A 20,883-nucleotide genomic window follows, 5' to 3' on the forward strand; every position below is an offset into this window, starting at 1 on the left:
GTGTTCAGTGAGTAGGGTCTTAATCATTCTTGTAGTTCTACCAATATAGTTCCTCAGGCAAGGACAGGTGATACAGTAAATTACATTCATGGATCTACAACTTGTAGAATCATGTAATGTAATTACTTTTTTAGAAACCAGATCAGTCCATGTACTACCACTAACTGTCTGACTGCATAATGAACAATTGCCACACAGAAAATGGGCTTAATTCTGAGCCATAGCAACTGCAATTTGTTTTGTACACAACGAATGAACCAAAAGATCCCTTATGTTACATCCTCTCTTGTAAGCTATTAATGGAAAATCCACAAAAACAGGATGTAGTTTATTTATTTAGACATTTTATATACCATTGCTCCATATCAAGATCACAATGGTTTGCAAAAATAACATTCATAATTTTAAAATGAAAATTAACACAAAACAAATGAAATCATCCAGTACAAATTAAACTGCATACTGGAAACATAAAATACAAATTATATTGCATCGTAAACATAAGATAGGTGATACAGAAAATAATATAACAACTAATATCTTCTAATCAGTACATTGTAGTTATTACATTTGTCCTATATGCTTCCAGACCAATGATTTCTCATCATTTTAAAATAGACCAATATTTATAGAAAATAGATTCAATGGAAGATGCTATGTGGCTATACTGGAGTGTAAAAACACAACGAGAGTCTGAAGGTGAAGAACTACCAATCAAAATCCAGATTCTTTCAGCATTATAAGTGCATTTATAAGCGTGCTTAATCACTGAAAAAGGATAGCCCCGTTCAAGCAAGCGAGTGCTAAGATGCTGTACAAAAACCATAAATCTTCTTTTTTAGAACAAACCCAATGGAGTCTTAGAAACTGTCTTACTGGTAAATTAGAATTTAAATGGTAAGGATAATAGCTAGTGAAATGGAACAAATGATTTCAATTGTGGTTTACAATATAGCGTCATTCTGAGTGTGTGATAGTTTTTATACACAAGAATGTCCAAAAAGGAAATTTTTTGAGAATGATATTCCATAGAAAATTGCAAGTTCTTATCCAGGGAGTTCAACCAAGCCACAAAACGCTTAAGATGTTCAAGTGATGATGTCCCTAAAAAGAACACATCGTCATTATGGCGTGACCAAATTAAAATTTGTGAAAAAAAATGAAGATGCATAAAAAAATGTATCTTCAAAAAATTGATCAATGGTAACTCCAGGGAAAACCCAATAGTGGTATAATTAAAGTACTATGGTAGAATATAAATCTGGCAAACAGAATACCAAAAGTACTAAGGGAATTATGAGGTAGACGCTTCCTTTCCGTGTCCTTTTCCATTGTTGACTTTTATAATCACGAAGGACTACAAATACAACGCTGAACATTAGCCCTTGATAAAGAATGGCAAACGTTCGAAACATGGACCCATGTCGGGCGGTTTGATAATTTATGGCTTCAGCGATGCCAACAAGTTAAGTCATTTAATTGCATTGAAAAAATACTTGAAAAATGTAACTATCACTTGGGACTTTGACCGATGATTATAAATAAGGTGCATCATCTAGCAATATATGCTTGTGAGATGAAGCCTATTATGACTGGTAAATATTCACCATAAGCGTCTACCTCACAATTTCCTTAGTACTTTTGGTTTTCTGTTTGCCAGGTCTTCAAAAAATTGAACATAAACATTTTCCAGACTGGGAGCCATGGTTGCCCCTATTCCTGTTCCATGTTTTTTGTGTCACTTTTGCAAAGATGCTGACTGAAGAAGGTACCTTGTCGTTATCCTCTCTGTATTAAGAAATATGTTCTTGTTACACTGTTTTGGATTCACAAAATTTTTGTTTTAATAATCACAATTTCTTGTAGATATTTAAGAACCTTATGGTACCCAGCAATGAACTTGTGAGACTATGGATTATTAATGAGCAATGAAGATCAAAGTGTACACCCCCTGATGCAGAATCTCAATTCAAAACATGGACCATGTTGGGGTTTCTGTTTGTCACACTACCATTGCTACCTAACAGCCTCTTGAGATGACTTGATAAAGCTAAATACCTTGTTTTATGTCCATATAAAATATTAAAAAAAAAATATCTAAGACTGTATCATTTTATGGTATGAACAAGACCTATGATTAATGAGAAGGCAATGAAGGCTCTTGTCTTTTATGCTGGCAGTGCCTATTATGAGGGTCTTTTCAGATATTTTTGGTATTTCATTCATAGAAGGTTTTGCCATTCATTGTTCTTTCTGTTCCTTCTATAACAGTATGCAACACCATTTTGATATTCAGATTTGTAAATAAAATATATAAGACTGTATCATTTTATGGTATGAACAAGACCTATAATTAATGAGAAGACAATGAAGGCTTTTGTCTTTTAAGCCAGTAGTGCCTATTATGAAGGTCTTTTAAGATATTTTTCGTATTTCATTCATAGAGGGGTAGATTTTTAAAAACTATGCCCGCTCGTACTTTTGTTTGTGCGACCGGCGCAAACAAAAATCCGGGGTCGGGGCACGCAAGGCTCACAAAATCGGCAGCCTGTGCGCAGCCTGCCTCCGTTCCCTCCCCCCTGCACCTTCCCCTCCCTAACCAACCCCCCCAGCCCTATCTAAAACCCCCCTATCTTTGTTGGAAAAGTTACGCCTGCCCAAGGCAGGCGTAACTTGCGAGCGCCAGGCCAGCTGCTGGCGCGCCATGTTCCGGTCCGGGGGCTGGTCCGGAGGCCATGGCCACGCCCCCTGAACGCCCCCGGGCTGGCACCACGCCCCCCGGAACACCCCCGAACATCGCGCTACCCACCGACACGCCCCCGTAGCAAAACCCCGGGACGTACGTGCAGGTTTTCGGGGAGTACGCGCATATCTTACGTGCGTATCCCTTTGAAAATCTGCCCCAGACGGTTTTGTCATTTGTTGCTTATTTACAAGTATCATCCTGCAAGTCCAGACCAAATGAGGTCCACACATACAAAAGGTGGAAAGAAGGCTAAACATTCAACGGCATGTTTAAAAGGTGAGGTGGAGGAAGCTATTATAACTAAATCAACATCTTTCAAAAATAGAAAAGGGATCCAAATGAAGAAACAAGGAAAACTTAGAAGCACTGGCAAATTAGATGCAAAGTATTGATAAGAAAGGTAAGAGAGAATTTGAAAAGAAGCTTGACATGGAAGCAAATACTCATAATAAAATATTTTACAGGTACATTTGAAGCAAAAAGCTTGTGTGGGAGTCAGTTGGACCATTAGATGATCAAGGAGTAAAAGGGGAACTTAGGGAAAACAAGGCCATAGCAGAGAGACTAAATGAATTCTTTACCAAGGAAGATATAAGGGAGAAACTCATGCCAGAAATGATATTTAAAGGTGACAATTCAGAAACCAATATCAGTGAACCTGGAAGATTTAATAAGGCAAATTGAGAACTACAGAGTAGCAATTCATCTGGACAAGATGGCATGTATCCCAGATTGCTGAAATAACTGAAAAATGAAATTGCAGACATACTATTAGTAATTTGTAAACTATCTTTAGAATCATCTATGATACCTGAAGATTGGAGGGTTGCCAATTTTTAAAACAGGTTCCAGGGTGATCCAGAAAAAACTACAGAACAGTGAACCTGACATCAGTGCCAGGTAAAATAGTAGAAGCTATCATGAAGAACAAAATTCTGAACATATAGATAATCATAATTTAATGAAACAAGACAAACATGGATTTAGCCAAGGAAAATCTTGCCTCACCAATCTGTTTCATTTTTTGAAGATAAAAAAAACAAAACATGTGGATAAAGGTGAGCCAGTTGATAGAGTGTATCTGGATTTCCAGAAAATGTTTGACAAAGTCTGTCCTGAGAGACTTCTGAGGAAATTAAAAAGCCATGGGATAGGAAGCAGTATCCTATTGTGGAATGGGAACTGGTTAAAAGATATGAAATAGAGAGTAGGGCTAAATAGTTTTCTCAATGGAGAAAAGTGAATAGTGGAGTCCCATAGGGAGCTGTTCTGGGACCACTGCTTTTTAACATATTTATAAATGACCTGAAAATAGGAGCAACCCTTCCCTCTTAGGCACAAGCCCTTAGAGATTCATAAGAACATAAGATTTACCATACTGGGTCAGACAAAAGGTATCCTGCCTAGTATCCTGTTTCCAATAGTGGCCAATCCAGTTCACAAATATCTGGCAGGATTGCAAATGGTAAATAGATTCCATGCTGCTTAAAAGCAGTGGATTTCCCCAAGTCCACTTTAATAATTATTTATTGATTTTTCCTCAAGGAATTTGACCAAGCCTTGTTTAAATCAAACTACACTAACATATTTTACCACATCCTCTGGAGTGAATTCCAGAACTTAATTATGCATTGAGTAAACCAATATTTTCTCCTATTTGTTTTAAATGTACTAATTAATTTCATTGCATGTTCCCTAGTCTTTGTACTTTTTGAAAGAGTAAACAACTGATTTGAGTTTACCCATTCTATTCTCATTGTTTTATGGACCTCTGTCATATCTTGGGAGAGATTGAGAGCATCTAGGGAGGTTAGAAATTCTTGCAGGAAGTTCAGGTATGCTTCATAGACATGAATGATAACCCAGAATTAGAGTCCTGGTGTCTTCCAGGGTGGTCTCAGAAATTAGATGCATGACATCATAGAGAGCTGACATGGAGCCTGATGGGAGGGCATTATATTACCAGGTTGTTCAAATGTAAGTAAGGAGTCTTTGATTCCAGCAGGCTCTTGTGTATGTAGGAAAGTCAGAGCCAGAGAGGACCAGGAGATTATAGTTATTCTGCTGCCTTTCCTATTTTTCCGAGGGGTGTGGGCAAAGGTGTATAGTCTTAGGGGCACATTTGGTTGACCTGGAGAGAGTCAGAGTCTTGAGTCCACATTTATGTGAGGCAAAGGACATCAGTAAGGCCATCTGTGAGCAGATCATGCTGGAGGTTCATCTTGTTGTTAATTGAATAAGTATTTAGGGGAACTATTTTGATCCTGTGCAGAGAGTTGGGCATCTGGTCCAGGAGTAATTTCGTTGGGTGAAGGATAGACTTGTAGAATTGTAGGGATTGCTCCATTTTATAGCACATTTGATGAAGAAGGGCAGAACAATAGGAGGAGGTGCTGGGTGAGAGCACTGAGAGTGGTTGGGTTGAGGGGATGGGAACTTGTAGTGAATGTGAGTGCTGGGAAGAGGGTAGTGATCATGGTGATAGTGCACCTTGTCTTGGGTTTCTGTTTGATAAGGGTAGGAACCACTTTCCGAATTGATAGGCAAGATGCTTCCAATGTGTGTACAGTCTTGGGTGAAGTAGAGTTTGCTTCAGGCAAGTTGGAGTGCACTAAGGAGTGCACAAAAGGGCAGGGATTTTCAAATAGCAATTCACTTTGAAGCCCTTTAAAGAGTTAGTCACACCTTTGATGACATGTGGAGTGGGAGGGATTCCCGAGTCATGGAGAAAGAAGCAGTGGATGTAGGCAAACAGAGTATGAGGACCTCAGATGGGAAGAGGCCGATCAGCACTAACTTCCTCTGTGGCTATTTTCTTTGGCCTTCTGTCCATGTGGTCCCATAGGGTAGCCCTTTAAAGGGCCATTCACACCTATGATGATGTGGAGGGGGATGGCATCCCTAGTCACAGGTCCTGGCTGTGAGGAAAGCAACGGTGAAAGTAGGCGATCAGAGGAGTCCTTAGAAGGGAAGGGACTGATCAGCACTGACTCTCACATACCTCTACCCAAGGCTGCCTTCGGTGGTTTTCTAGCCATGTGGTCCCACAGGGCAGCCCTTTAAAAAGTTGGTCACACATTCGATGATGAGTGGAGGGGGAGAGGGTTCCCAAAAGTATCTCAGATTTGTAATAGGGAAGCACCATCTCCACTACCATGTTCTACTCTTTCGCCTGGTATCCAACCACTAATATTCACAAAGAGGTCCATATCAAAGCATTTGTCTGGCTAAACTTTGAAACTTAGCTGAGCAAACACCTGGTTTTGAAAATCCTACCAGTTTTATCACCCTCAGTTTATCCAGTTAAAATCATAGCTGAAAAGCCAGGGGTGCTCCATGGCAGAGCAATGTTATCTAGTTAATATCCGATATTCAGCCTTATCTGGGTAAGTTAGCTAGATAACTCTACGACTGCCTTAGAATAGTCCTAACTTTAGCCAGGTATAATGTACCCAGATAACCTGATTCTTAACTGTACATATTCAGAATATATTCAGTTAGATTTAAAGTTATCTGGTTAAAGTTTTCTGGATAACTTTGGGTGAGTTTTTTCAGTGGGAGACTTATCCCACTGAATTTTCATGACAAGGGATTTGGCTAACTTTAGCCAGATAACTTGTCCCTTCACCACTATTTTAAAAATTGAACATGAAATGTCTAAGTAGATCTGGACAACTGGCTAGTCAAGAGCACTTCTCAGGAAGATGCAAATGAATCAATGCGCAAGACGATTCAGATGCAGAAGTTGCTTCATAAATTATCCCAATTCTCATTTGAATCCAACATCTCAATAGGAATTCGTAAGAGCTCAAGAATACACAATTCAGGCAAATGCCTTTCTTCCACCATAAAGGGCTATCACACCAATGTCTGCTGTGGAAGAAATAAAAAAGAGTCAGAAGACAGCATGCAACACATTGAAAATGTTGGACCTAATGGCATCAACAGTGCACATAACATTCTTAGCAGGTCTCTGTATGAGAGAAGCCCAATGGACTTTAAGATCACGGTGGCTCCGAAACCATTTCAGATCTACGAGACAGTGTCCAAGTCAGTCAACAGCTTAGGAGCTTAATGTCCTGGTGGCTGATATAATCAATTCTCATGAAAGGAATTTATTTATTTAGATTTATATTCCGCTTTTTGCACTTTTTTCAGCACTTCAAAGCGGATTACATTCAGGTACTTTAGGTATTTCCCTATCCCCAGAGGGCTTACAATCTAAGGGGTGGATTTATCAAATTGCGGCAAGTACCACATGCAATAGCAAAAGGGGCGTGTTTTATGATAATATAGCATTTATCACAATTTGCACTAATTACCTGTGCGAAGAGCTAAGTTAGCCCAAATTGCGATACCATTTCAGATTCTGCGATAATTGCCAGACCTGTTGTATTTCCTGCATTCAACCACTGGGGGACCATTTTTAATGGTCCCCCAGTGGTTGAATGATCCCAGATGAGAGAGAGAGAGAGAGACTGGCCATAATATCATGGCCCATAGGTAGGTATTTGTATCGCATGCGAAAACGCCTTATCGCATTTTGATAAATGACCCCCTAAGTTTGTACCTCAGGCAATGGAGGGTAAAGTGACTTGCCCAAGGTCACAAGGAGCGACAGTGGGACTCAGACCCTGTACTCATGGTTTGTAGCCCACTGCTCCAATTATCCTAACCGTAGATGTGTCCAGCCTCAGATGGGGAGCTCATATAGAATGGCTCCACACCTAGGGTTTTTGATCTCCTTAGGAAAAACTTCATCAGATAAATTTTCTGGAGCTAAGGGCAATTCTGAATGCCTGAAAGTCTGTCAAAGAGCAGTGGGCCAACAAAGTCATCCTATTCCAAATGGACAACCATAAGAACATAAGAAATTGCCATGCTGGGACAGACCAAGGGTCCATCAAGCCCAGCATCCTGTTTCCAACAGAGGCCAAAAACCAGGCCACAAGAACCTGGCAATTACCCAAACACTAAGAAGAACCCATGCTACTGATGCAATTAATAGCAGTGGCTATTCCCTAAGTATAATTGATTAATAGCCATTAATGGACTTCTCCTCCAAGAACTTATCCAAACCTTTTTTGAACCCAGCTACACTAACTGCACTAACTACCTTCTCTGGCAACAAATTCCAGAGCTTTATTTTGCGTTGAGTGTAAAAGAATTTTCTCCGATTAGTCTTAAATGTGTTACTTTCTAACTTCATGGAATGCCCCCTAGTCCTTCTATTATTCGAAAGTGTAAATAACCGAGTCACATCTACTTGTTCAAGACCTCTCATGATCTTAAAGACCTCTATCATATCCCCCCTCAACCGTCTCTTCTCCAAGCTGAACACTCCTAACCTCTTCAGCCTTTCCTCATAGGAGAGCTGTTCCATCCCCTTTATCATTTTGGCTGCCCTTCTCTGTACCTTCTCCATCGCAACTATATCTTTTTTGAGATGTGACGACCAGAATTGTACACAGTATTCAAGGTGCGGTCTCACCATGGAGCGATACAGAGGCATTATGATATTTTCCATTCTATTAACCATTCCCTTCCTAATAATTCCTAACATTCTATTTGCTTTTTTGACTGCTGCAGCACACTGAGCTGACGATTTTAAAGTATTATCCACTATGATGCCTAGATCTTTTTCCTGGGTGGTAGCTCCTAATATGGAACCTAACATCGTGTAACTACAGCAAGGGTTATTTTTCCCTATGTGCAACACCTTGCACTTGTCCACATTAAATTTCATCTGCCATTTGGATGCCCAATCTTCCAGTCTTGCAAGGTCCTCCTGTAATGTATCACAGTCTGCCTGTGATTTAACTACTCTGAATAATTTTGTATCATCCGCAAATTTGATAACCTTACTCATCGTATTCCTTTCCAGATCATTTATAAATATATTGAAAAGCACCGGTCCCAATACAGATCCCTGAGGTACTCCACTGTTTACCCTTTTCCACTGAGAATATTGACCATTTAATCCTACTCTCTGTTTCCTGTCTTTTAACCAGTTTGTAATCCACGAAAGGACATCGCCTCCTATCCCATGACTTTTTAGTTTTCGTAGAAGCCTCTCATGAGGGACTTTGTCAAACGCCTTCTGAAAATCCAAATACACTACATCTACCGGTTCACCTTTATCCACATGTTTATTAACCCCTTCAAAAAAATGAAGCAGATTTGTTAGGCAAGACTTCCCTTGGGTAAATCCATGTTGACTATGTCCCATTAAATCATGTCTTTCTATATTCTCTACAATTTTGATCTTGAGAATTGTTTCCACTATTTTTCCCGGCACTGAAGTCAGGCTCACTGGTCTATAATTACCCGGATCGCCCCTGGAGCCTTTTTTAAATATTGGGGTTACATTGGCCACCCTCCAGTCTTCAGGTACAATGGATGATTTTAATGATAGGTTACAAATTTTAACTAATAGATCAGAAATTTCATTTTTGAGTTCCTTCAGAACCCTAGGATGCATACCATCCGGTCCAGGTGATTTGCTACTCTTTAGTTTGTCAATCTGGCCTACTACATCTTCCAGGTTCACAGTGATTTCGTTCAGTTCGTCTGAGTCATCACCCCTGAAAACCATCTCCGGAACTGGTATCTCCCCAACATCCTCATTAGTAAACACGGAGGCAAAGAATTCAATTAGTCTTTCTGCAATGGCCTTATCTTCCCTAAGAGCCCCTTTAACCCCTCTGTCATCTAATGGTCCAACTGACTCCCTCACAGGTTTCTTGCTTTGGATATATTTAAAAAAGTTTTTATTATGAGTTTTTGCCTCTATGGCCAACTTCATTTCAAATTCTCTCTTCGCCTGTCTTATCAATGTTTTACACTTACCTTGACAATGCTTATGTTTTATCCTATTTTCTTCAGATGGATCCTTCTTCCAATTTTTGAAGGATTTTTTTTGGCTAAAATAGCCTCTTTCACCTCACCTTTTAACCATGACGGTAATCGTTTTGCTTTCCTTCCACCTTTCTTAATGCGCGGAATACATATGGACTGCGCCTCTAGGATTGTATTTTTAAACAATGTCCAAGCCTGTTGAACACTTTTAACCTTTGCAGCTGCACCTTTCAGTTTTTTTCTAACTATTTTCCTCATTTTATCAAAGTTTCCCTTTTTAAAATTTAGTGTTAGAGCTGCAGATTTACTTATTGTCCCCCGTCCAGTTATTAGTTTAAATTTGATCATGTTATGATCACTGTTGCCAAGTGGCCCCACCACCGTTTTCTTCTTTCACCAAATCTTGCGTTGCACTAAGAATTAAATCTAAAATAGCTCCCTCTCTTGTAGGTTCCTGAACCAATTGCTCCATGAAGCAGTCATTTATTACATTCAGGAACTTTATGTCTCTAGCAAGTCCTGATGTTACATTTACCCAGTCAATATTGGGGTAATTGAAATCTCCCATTATTATTGCACTGCCAAATTGGTTTGCTTCCCTGATTTCTCTTAGCATTTCATCATCTGTCTGACCATTTTGTCCAGGTGGACGGTAGTATACTCCTATCACTATACTCTTACCCAACACACATGGGATTTCTCCCCATATAGATTCTACTGAGCATTTACTCTCTTGTATGATCTTTATCCTGTTGGACTCTATACCCTCCCGGACATAAAGTGCCACACCCCCACCAAGTTGATCCTCCCTATCATTGCGATATAATTTGTACCCTGATATAGCACTGTCCCATTGGTTATCCTCCTTCCACCAAGTCTCTGTGATGCCAATTATGTCAATCTCATCATTTGCTGCTAAACACTCTAACTCTCCCATCTTACTTCTTAGACTTCTGGCATTGGCATACAGACATTTCAAAGTGTGGTTTTTGCTTGTTTTAACAACCTGCTTTTCAGTTGTTTGGGATAATTCGGTAATCATTAGCTTTGTTGATTTTTTACATATAGGCATATGAACTATGTTTGCTTTTGATGGAACCTCTCTGTTGGGATGCCCTAACTCTCCTGTTTCATTAGTATCCTTCAAGGATACATTTCTCGAACCATGCACTGCTGAGTGACTGTTGGCTTTCCCCCTTGTTCTAGTTTAAAAGCTGCTCTATCTCCTTTTTGAAAGTTAGTGCCAGCAGCTTGGTTCCACTCTGGTTAAGGTGGAGCCCGTCCTTTCGGAAAAGTCTCCCCTTTCCCCAAAAGTTTCCCCAGTTCCTTACAAAGCTGAATCCCTCTTCCCTGCACCATCGTCTCATCCACGCATTGAATCTCTGGAGCTCTGCCTGCCTTTGGGGACCTGCAAGTGGAACAGGAAGCATTTCAGAGAATACCACCCTGGAGGTTCTGGATTTCAGCTTCCTACCTAAAATCCTAAATTTGTCTTCCAGAACCTCTCTCCCACATTTTCCTATGTCGTTGGTGCTCACATGTACCACCAAGTAGATATATTCTACCTAAACAAGCAAGGAAAAACAGAATCGTACCTCCTATATGGGCAAGAGGTAAGGATGAGAAACTGGGTCCTCTCACAGGGAATGGCTCTCAATGGCTCATACCTGCCAGGCAAGGAGAATGTCCTTGAGGACAAACTGAGCAGGTACCTGAAACCATATGGGTAGTCCTTGACAAGGAGTAGCAAACCAGATATTTCAGGAATAGGGAACACCAAACATGGAGCTATTTGTGTCTTCTCTAAACAAAAAAGTTCCTCAGTATTTGAGAAAAGGGCCAAAGAACAAACTATGCTCTGGTGTCTTCTCCCTAGATTGTGTGTGTGTGGGGGGGGGGGTGGGGGGAGTCTTTTGTACGCATATCCTCCAGTTCCTCTAGTTACAAACGCTCTCCTGAAACTCAGAAGGGAAAGGAGAACTATGATTCTCATAGCCCTATATTGGCTGAGACAGGATTAGTTCCCATTACTTCAGGATTTGCCCATCAGGTATCCACATTGATTGAGAAAGTCTACCACACTCATCACACATAATTAGAAAACATTACTCCATTCCAGTATCTGGTCTCTAGCCCTCACATCCTGAATGCTGATAAAGTAGTACTGAGTCGCTTGAATCTGCCAGATGAGGTATCTCAGTTTCTTCTGGATTCTAGAATAGACTATACTAGAATTTCATATGGTTTTAAGAGGGAAATTTGCCTTTTTGTATGATGAAAAGACCCTAGACCCTCTCCTGTTCCACTCAAAACTATTTGAATACCTTCTACATCTCTGAGTCAGATCTCAAGTCTAACTCTATTAGAGTTCATCTCAGTGCAATTGGCATGTATCACCACCATGGTAATCTCATCTCTGTACAGCCTTAGCCTGCTTAAGCCCATGAAAATTTGGCTTTGGAAACCAACCAGACCTTCTATATGACAGACCTTCCAGTGCTGAGCCATAAGTTGGGATGCCATGCCTGCTATTCTTAAAAACTGAGTAGCATGCAAGAGACAGTGATAATGATGTTCCACCTTTATCAGATTGTACATATCTTTAGTCGGCTAATATATTTTACTAGTTATAAAGTGGAAGGGAAACCAAGACAGAGATTGGAAATGTTGACGAATGTGTGTTAAAGACCAAAATAGATATTCAGATGGAGCCATGAGTAAGTGAGACCATGTAGTGAAAAGACCATAATCCATTGCTCAAGGATATAAACCCACAGTGACCTACCAATCCACTATGGAGCTAATTTATTCATGTTTTATGCCAGTTCTTCTCCAGTATTAAAATTGTACCAAATACAATGTTCAAAGATGGTGAACAAGGTGAGGCTGCATTTGGAATGCCTCCCTCCTCTAGAATAACCCAGATACTCTATGGAGAAATGCAAGAGTAAATGGTATTCTTACCCTGGAGGCACCTTCTTTTTCAGTAGTGCGGGATCTGATTGATTTTGACCAACGCATTTCATCTGAGAAGAATTGTTGGAGAGTCTAGGGGAGGAAGTCATGCTCCCATATCCCCTTGATCCTAGAACACCAGATTTCCACAGTGAGTTGTCAAGGAATTGTACACCTTGCATTTCTGCGGTGGTGTAGATGATTGAACACCTCAACAGATGGATGCAGTCAGTGGGAAGAGATACAGGAGCGACCTCAGACCAACTAAATAGAAGAAACAGGTTCAGGTAGCAGCAGCCAGGTGCTGGGAAGAGAAAGCAGCTTGTTGACTGAGAAACAATAGCATGGTGGAGATGCTCCGACTGTGAAGAGCCCCACAGAACAACTTCACTGGCAGTACTTTGAACTGGAGAGATTCAAGAAGATTACTGTGGAAGAAATCTGGAAATCAGTTGTTGGATTGAGTTCCTCTCTGGCCAGAAATCACTTTTGTCTGAGAAATTGCAGACAACAGAGAAAAAATTTAGGTACCTCCCATAGTCTTTTGATGGACATCAAGGGTGGTATGGAGAAACTGGAAGCTAATTGGGAGATACAGATTGAAGTACAGAAGGCAGTAATTAATGACAGTAATTATTTACACAACAAAGTGGAAAACTTGGAAAATCAAATAATAGATCTTAATTTACAGTTCATTAACTTTCCATATATTAAGACAAGCCGTAAAGCCCGTTAAAACGGGCTACATCCCTCTGTCTCTCACCTCCCCCTCATTCTCTCTCCCCTCACTCTTCACCACCCCCCTCCCCCACCCACTCCTCTCCACCCTTCCTCTCCTCTCACTCAGTCCCCCCTCTCCCTCACTCCCTCCCACTCAGTCCCCCCTCTCCCTCCCTCCCACTCACTCAGTCCCCCTCTCCCTCCCCTCCCTCCCACTCACTCAGTCCCCCTCTCCCTCCCTTCACCCACCTCCATTTCCTCCCGGCGCCGTAAGCGCGACTTCCCGCAACCCTCACCCGGCTCCATTAACTCCTCCCGCTCCTGCCGGCAGATCTCGGGGGGGGGTCACTCCCGCGCGCGCGGCAGTGACCCCCCCGAGATCTGCCGGCAGATCTGGGGAGGAGAAGTAGCGGCACCGCGCGCGCGCGGTGCCGCTACTTCTCCTCCCGCTCCTGCCGGCAGATCTCGGGGGGGGGGGCGCGGGAGTGACACCCCCCCCCCCCCCGAGATCTGCCGGCAGATTTGGGGAGGAGAAGCAGCGGCACCGCGCGCGCGCGCGGCGCCGCTGCTTCTCCTCCCGCTCCTGCGGCCCCACCGCCATTTTTTTTTTCTGATCGACATCCTTGCCCGCACATGCGCAGTAGAGCTGCGCTCTACTGCGCATTTGCGGGCCGTCGGTCACAGGCCATTTATAAGGTAGATTATTCTACCATTGAAGATACATAAATTGTATTTGAGGGAAATCCTTAAGGTGCCTGTGCAGCATCTTCCCTCAATTTAAAGGGTTTACTACCTTCTGCCTTTTAAAAAGAAAGAGCTAGAGAGAGGCCAGATGGATTTGTCATCAGAAATAGGGAAAACAAATTTTCACCTATTTCTGATGACAGCTTGGATCTTAGGGCTTTCCTGGAATCTTTGGATAACCAAATAGCAGTTCCAGCAAATTTGATGGTAACTTTAGCTCTTGAAAGAATAAAGACTGGACATTTAAGTTATTTTTCAAGCAGTTTGAAGAAATGTTTCTTAAACTTAAAATCAGAATCTATCTAGATGTGGCAAATTCTAAGCAGCAAAAGAAAAAAACAGGTTTTCCTGTAGTACAAATGGGAGCCTTGTTTTCCCTTGTTTCCATGCAAGTACCTTATGAAATATTTTATTTCCTATATTTTTAAGAACCTGGTCAGTTCTTTCTAATCTTAAGTGACAATTATTTTCAAAATGGTTTGGGCCCTTCCAAGCCTCACACTCCCTAATACTCCATTAGGATCATTCTGTCCTCTGAATAAATCGATAGTTCACTTTCTTCATTCTTTGAGCTATGTGGGTAAGGATCTCCATAGGTTGTGGCTTTGATCCTCCATTATGTGGGCTTTGGTAATAATTGTTATGCTTTGGATTGCATTTTCTTCTCAAGAAAGTTTCTTGAAGTGCAAGTTTAAAAGAGAGTTTAAAAGAGAGTGCAAAAATCATCAATGTTTACTACACTGAAAATAATGGGGGTAGGGGTGGTATTGATAAATCTGGTGCAGATTTTGCACCACAGCAAAACTGATGCAAACCTGTTATAAATAATCTCACTAATGTGGAACATAAACTTTGCCAAGGTATTTCCACATACATAGTTAGAAAATGTTGTATTTCCTATGTTTGGTTCCACAAAACAGAACTTTTTGAAAGCCTGCAAGACTAAAATTGTTTGAAATTTTGAATATCTCTGAATTAGACTTCCATCTTTTTTAAGTTTTGGTGCTAGAGTGTTTTCAGTATCAGGTTTTATTTAAAACCTGGTTAAAATGTCTAGTTTTCCTGATTTTGAATACATATATATGAAATTTAGGGCTGTGTTGGCATAGCTGAGAACGTAATTTCCTTCATAGAGTACTAATACATATCGATGAAACGCTGCCAAGCCGAGATTTCTGTATATATAAAGAAAGAGTTTATATAGATAGCTATATACCTACTTTAAGACTTGCCATCCATTGAGTATTCTTGCCTTTCCAGTCTATCTGAGTATATTGAATTCCAGCAATAATGTGCTTTAGGCGTTGTGCAATTCTTCTCAAAGCCGTGGGTAATTTAGGTCAGTCGTTGCCCTAATATTGAGGCCTCAACATAACATTACATATATATTTAGAGACAGGGAAAGGGAGACCCCTGTAGTGTAATTCTAAATTCTGATCAACAGTGTCCAGAACTTGTTCTGTAAAAACTTGCTCCTGCGTTATTGAGCTTTTTGTCAGTCATTTAAAATTATGCGTTTTCCAGAATCTACTGTCACGTTTCAAAGAAGAGGACAGATTGTTTATTAAAGGTATAGCGCAGGGAGGAGCAATACAAATGTGTGATTATCAGCGGTATGGTTCTTGAAAACCTTTTTGCTATAGCATGGCTTTTAGGCGGTGGTTGTATGGTCCTGGTTTTGTTGTATTTCAGAAATACATGTTAATGATAAAATGTTTTAAGGCAATCAATTGCGAGTAAAATTCTGCCCGAGGCAACTTTATTTTTCCATAATTTTGTATGTTTACGTTAATAACTTATATTTTAAGGAAATATATTTTATTTTTAAAAAGCCTGAAAATGTGCGACTAAAGTCTAAAATTAATATTTTCTGTCTAGTAAAAAAATGTAATAGGGAAATGATGGGCAGAAAAAAACAAGCAAAGAGGCACATATAAGGTAAATGAGGAGGGGTTTGTTTCCCATCGGCAAGTGCGAGTATTTAACTAGGGTATACGATCAAAGATTTCACTACCTTTGGGTGTTTGTTTCCGTCTATTTTGAATCAAAGTATAAGAATACGAGACTGTACTTTAGCTCTTCATGGGCCCACAGTGACTGAAGAAGACATACCTAAGACAGGCTGTCCTTCACATATTGATCACTTGGAAAGTTTGCATAGGTTTAAAAAATATCAAGGCGAGGGAACCCCTTACCTTTTTGTTCTTATGTTTGAAAAATAATATAATCGTTTGGTGTAAACCAAAAAAATATAGTTTTATTTTTCCTTAGTGGTCCAGCAAGCTGCGTTCCCTACGTTTCTCGGTATTATATTTAGCAGCTTTGTATTGGTTTTATTTCTATTTTTTTGCTTCATTATTTTCTTTTACATAATTAATTATATGTGGAGTCTTATTTCTAAATAATGATGCAATCAGTGGCCTGCTATGACTTTATTGAAAAGTTATTTTCATGAAAAATAATCTTACTTGTGTAATGTGTTCAAAATTGGTATTTTCTACACCATTTTACTCAAGTACATAGATTAAATACATTAGGTTAAAAAAAGATTGCTGCAGAGTCCATATGTCAAATTCAAATATCACTTGTTGCCTTTTTACCTGAATGCAAAGACCTTTTAATTACACAAAAAGTTCAATTAGTTGATTCTAAACTGAAAAAAGGTTAGGGCAAATAATTGGTTGTCATTTATAATCAGCTGAACATATCATCCCAATGTAATATTGAATATCAAAATATCTTTTTAGCTTGTTCAAATCTTCCCATGTGGTTTACAGAAGTTAGATCTTTAACTTACAGTTGCTGTTTAGACTTTAAAATTGCAATTCAGTTTGCTTAAAGAAAGGAAAAGGAAAGCTTAAGGAAAATAGAATTTTTAGTTTCAGTCTGCATTGTTAAAAAAAGAATGGTAATTGTATTTAATAAGGTATTTTTAAACGTTTTACATTTTGATAAAATGTAAACTATTTTTATTTACAAAAGTCCTTTTGTTTTTCTAAATTATTCAATTTCCTTTAGTATTTATTGTAGTAGTACTTTCCTTATAGCATTACTAAATTAAAATGAAAGGATTAAGTCCCCTAATAACAATATATGGATGCAAAGATAAAATATAGTTTTGAAGTAACTTTACTTTCCATTGTTAGTATTTATGATGTGTAGAAATGTGAAAAATAAAAGAAAACCACATGACATGTAACAGAAACATATTTTTCTCATCTTGTTGTATTGGTGGAATGAATTTTTGTAATCTAAATTCATTTTTAGAAAATTATCCCTAAATAATAAAAATTAATCATATCCCTACTAAAGTGTGAATTCCAATTGCACATTTGAACCATAATGCAGAAATGTGAAAAATAGAGGAAAACATGGGAAGCTATATATTGAACATTTTTTTTTTCATAGACAAAGGGCCTAGAGTACTAAGGATTTTCTCTCATTTTTGTATATGGAGAAATCGTTTAGTATATTTGGTCCACAATAAGGAAAACCTTATAGTTCATATCACCCATAGTTGAGGATAATTTTTTTTTGGCATATATATAGTTTTACAATAGTTGCAGATACAATATTAACAGAGATCTGCAACTACTATCTTACAACAGTGGAGAAACCACTTCCAATGTTCCTGTCCTGCCTTAGCTAAATAAAGTATGAGTAAATACAAATGAATGAAAAGTGAATCCATAAAGATCTGTATTTTGTCTCCTAATGTTTCTGGAGGAGCCAGACAAATTAAGAGGGTAAAGTATAGTTGTTGTTGAAGTTTCCAGGATGAAAATGGGAATGGCCTTGTTCTTGTACATTCCTTGTACAGAAAGAGATTAAATGCAAGGAATTCTTAATACTAGACTCAGGGATGCAAAATTGGTAGATGTAAAACTGTGAATGTTTTTCTCTGTAGATGAAATAACCTTCCCTGAATCATAATAGGTATGAGCCCTTGATGGTGGTAGTGTTTTGTTATTCATTAGTCTACTTCTGAATATCCAAAGGTAGGAAATAAGTGGCCTGCTTCTCAGAAAACTGCAGTATTTTGATTATACCATATGTAAACATTTTAATATCGGTCCCTAAACCAGAGACAGTCCCAAAGGGGATTAGAACATAATCCTCTTTCTCTTTAGCTGTAGTGGATTAACTTCATATTCTCAGTGGCTGGTTACTCCCTTAAGGCTACAACAAAAGACTGAATGCTCCTTAAACATGCTATGGTTTTGGAACTTGTAATTGGAAATTTTGAAACGACAAAAAAAAAGATACTACTAGGAGTGCATATTTCATTTTGTGCCATTCCAAAGAGAGTTCTCGTTTAGATTTCTATAACAGTAATAACAGTCAGTAAAATAAAAAATGTTTGATACTCAGTGAATTTATGGTCTCCTCCTGTCTCCGACCCCTCAAAACAGACACGTTTTTCTATGCATTTCCACGTTTTCAGGCTTTGATAAAAATATGAAAAATTTGTCTCTTCTTGTTTCAGAAGGATGCCAATTTCTCAGGTTCTCATTAGGGGTCCTTTTTGATGCAGAATATCAGGGGTTTTTTTTCCAAAATTCAAGTTTCACTTTTTATATTAGAATACTGTCAGCATGTTTTAGATTCATTGAATATGAAGCTACAGTGTTTAATCAGAACTTAAATGGGCTGTTTAAAAGGCAAGCAGATCTGAGCGACAGAGAACTGCTGTCTGGGGCGATCCTTCTCTAAATACAAGCAAGAGGGGCCTTGGGAATAGAAACCCAAATCCACATGTAATCTTACAAGAGAATCGGGTATAATTACTCCAGCAATCTAGATTAAGATTGATGAGCCTTTAAAGTGGCGCTTCAGATCGATGGCCCTGCCAGTTCACACAGGCCTGGCAGAGGCTGAAGGGGTGAAGTGGAGAGATGATGGAGGGGAAGAGAAGAAAGCAGTCTCGCCGTATGTGATGAAAATCAGCTGACTGTGGCCAAGAAAGGATCTTCTTATTAGAAGATGGACGATATTAAATTGAGAGAAAATAGATTTTGCATCAGTATTAACTGGGCAACAGTTGTAGACTGGGGAACGATGATAGTTGGTGTCATTTTGTATTGTGGCTCTTGTTTTCAAATATATAATCTTAGTTCATATTGCTTCCTTTATTTTGCTAAGATAATGACAATAATATGGGTATTCCATGCTAAAATGTGAAGCACGGTTAACACTTTTTTAAAAAATTTAATCTTATTTTAAATAATATGAAGTGTATAAAACAGGGTGGTGTTTTCCTCTATACATTTCTTCCTGACGCTCTGCCTACTCTGCAAAGTCTTTAGGGTTGCAGAGCCGAACAGAACGGAGCACCATTTAGAGGGAAAGACATATGAAGGCCCTGACCATCACACTACAGCTGAGAACAGAAAATTCCATAAAACACAGTGTAGCGGCACTTTTGAATATCTCTCCTTCTGTGCATTCGTTTCTCTTTTGCTTTTCGTCTAAAGACTCCCTGTGTTAAAGAAAAAAAAATTCCGAATAGAGGCATTTAGCAAGGCCCCTTTTTGGTAACTGACAATGGACTTTTTTTTTTTTCCCCAAAAATGTGTTGATTTTTTTTTTTTATCAACCTTCATAGATCACAAGATAATACTAAATTTTAAAAAGATAGAGATAAATGATGTTGTAATACATTTAGATGTATTCCATTTCCATTATAAAACCGACAATGAGGGAGATATAAACTTAAGGTGAACCTCTATGCAACATGCTGTCAGAATTTTCATAGGTTTATATATTTTAATACAGCCATGCTGAATGAACAGTTTAAAGGAAATGGCTATTTTTATTATTTACAAACCATAACATGTTGAATATACCGCAGCATGCATTTTAATTTTAGAAAGATAAAAATGTATCTGATTTTTGGAAACGTAGATTAGTATTTTATTCTTCCTCGGAACAGTGCTTTGTCCAGCAATGAAGATACTACAGTGTATAAAAGATGAATGCGATTGGCTTGATGTAAAAGTTAATTACTATATTGTTAGAGTTGTATTTGTTAATGAAGATTTCCAAAGAGCTATTCCTTCTGAGTTGAGCAAGTTTGGTGAAAGACCAAATTGGGGCCGTTTCGGGTCAGGTCGGGTGCCCTTGTTCATTGCTCTGCAATTGAAGTTTTTATACGAATAGTTTAGTGTTCATATAAATGGATTTCAAAATTATACACGTACACGTTAACTTGTTAAAGGAAATGGGCTGTCATTTTGAGCTTATTGTGATTATATAGATTGAACCAAGTACATTCTGAGTCCTTATATTTTTAGTGTTCTCAGCTACTTGGGAAAATTCTCAAATAGCTTTCTAGTAGGCTTATGAAATGTGAGTTTGGGCACTAGTGCTCTGACCGGTCCTGCCGCTGACTTTCTGTGTCTCCTTTCAGGTCCTGTGGTACTTAGCACTCCAGCGCAGCTAATCGCTCCCGTGGTGGTGGCCAAGGGCACGCTTTCTATTACCACCACCGAGATCTACTTCGAGGTGGAGGAAGAGGAAGCTGTCTTTAAGAAGATTGATCCCAAAGTGAGTACATAGTGTGAAAGAATATATGACGGCAAGTCTTGGCACATTTTATTGAAGGAGAGAGGCTAGACCAAAGGGAATGCTTTATATAATCTTGTTGTATATTATAATGTTTACACGGTATTTTGGTGTTAAAATGTTACTGTATAGTAACTAGTCAATAATTGCCTTTATCTTATCTATCATAATTGAATTAATCTTAACTTACTTAATATGTATTATTATGAAGGAAGCTGAATGTATTAATGCTGTGTAAATCTTCTTTATTATATCTGGCATACTTTTTAACAATTTTTATTGAATGCCTTTGTGTG

At 39.0% G+C, this 20,883-nt stretch overlaps 1 protein-coding gene across 9 annotated transcripts in view; it reads left to right on the top strand.

Moving 5' to 3' along the window:
- The window catches only part of NBEA (neurobeachin), a 2,460,099-nt gene that overhangs the window by 1,743,654 nt on the left and 695,562 nt on the right, over positions 1-20,883 (top strand). For all 9 annotated transcript variants that reach the window (XM_029602688.1, XM_029602690.1, XM_029602689.1 and 6 more), the window contains one exon: positions 20,433-20,569. In XM_029602688.1, the coding sequence (XP_029458548.1) occupies positions 20,433-20,569 (137 nt within the window). The remainder of the gene's footprint in view (positions 1-20,432; positions 20,570-20,883) is intronic.

This window comes from Rhinatrema bivittatum, chromosome 5, assembly GCF_901001135.1.
Source record: "Rhinatrema bivittatum chromosome 5, aRhiBiv1.1, whole genome shotgun sequence".
In the NCBI taxonomy this organism is placed as follows: Eukaryota; Metazoa; Chordata; class Amphibia; order Gymnophiona; family Rhinatrematidae; genus Rhinatrema; species Rhinatrema bivittatum.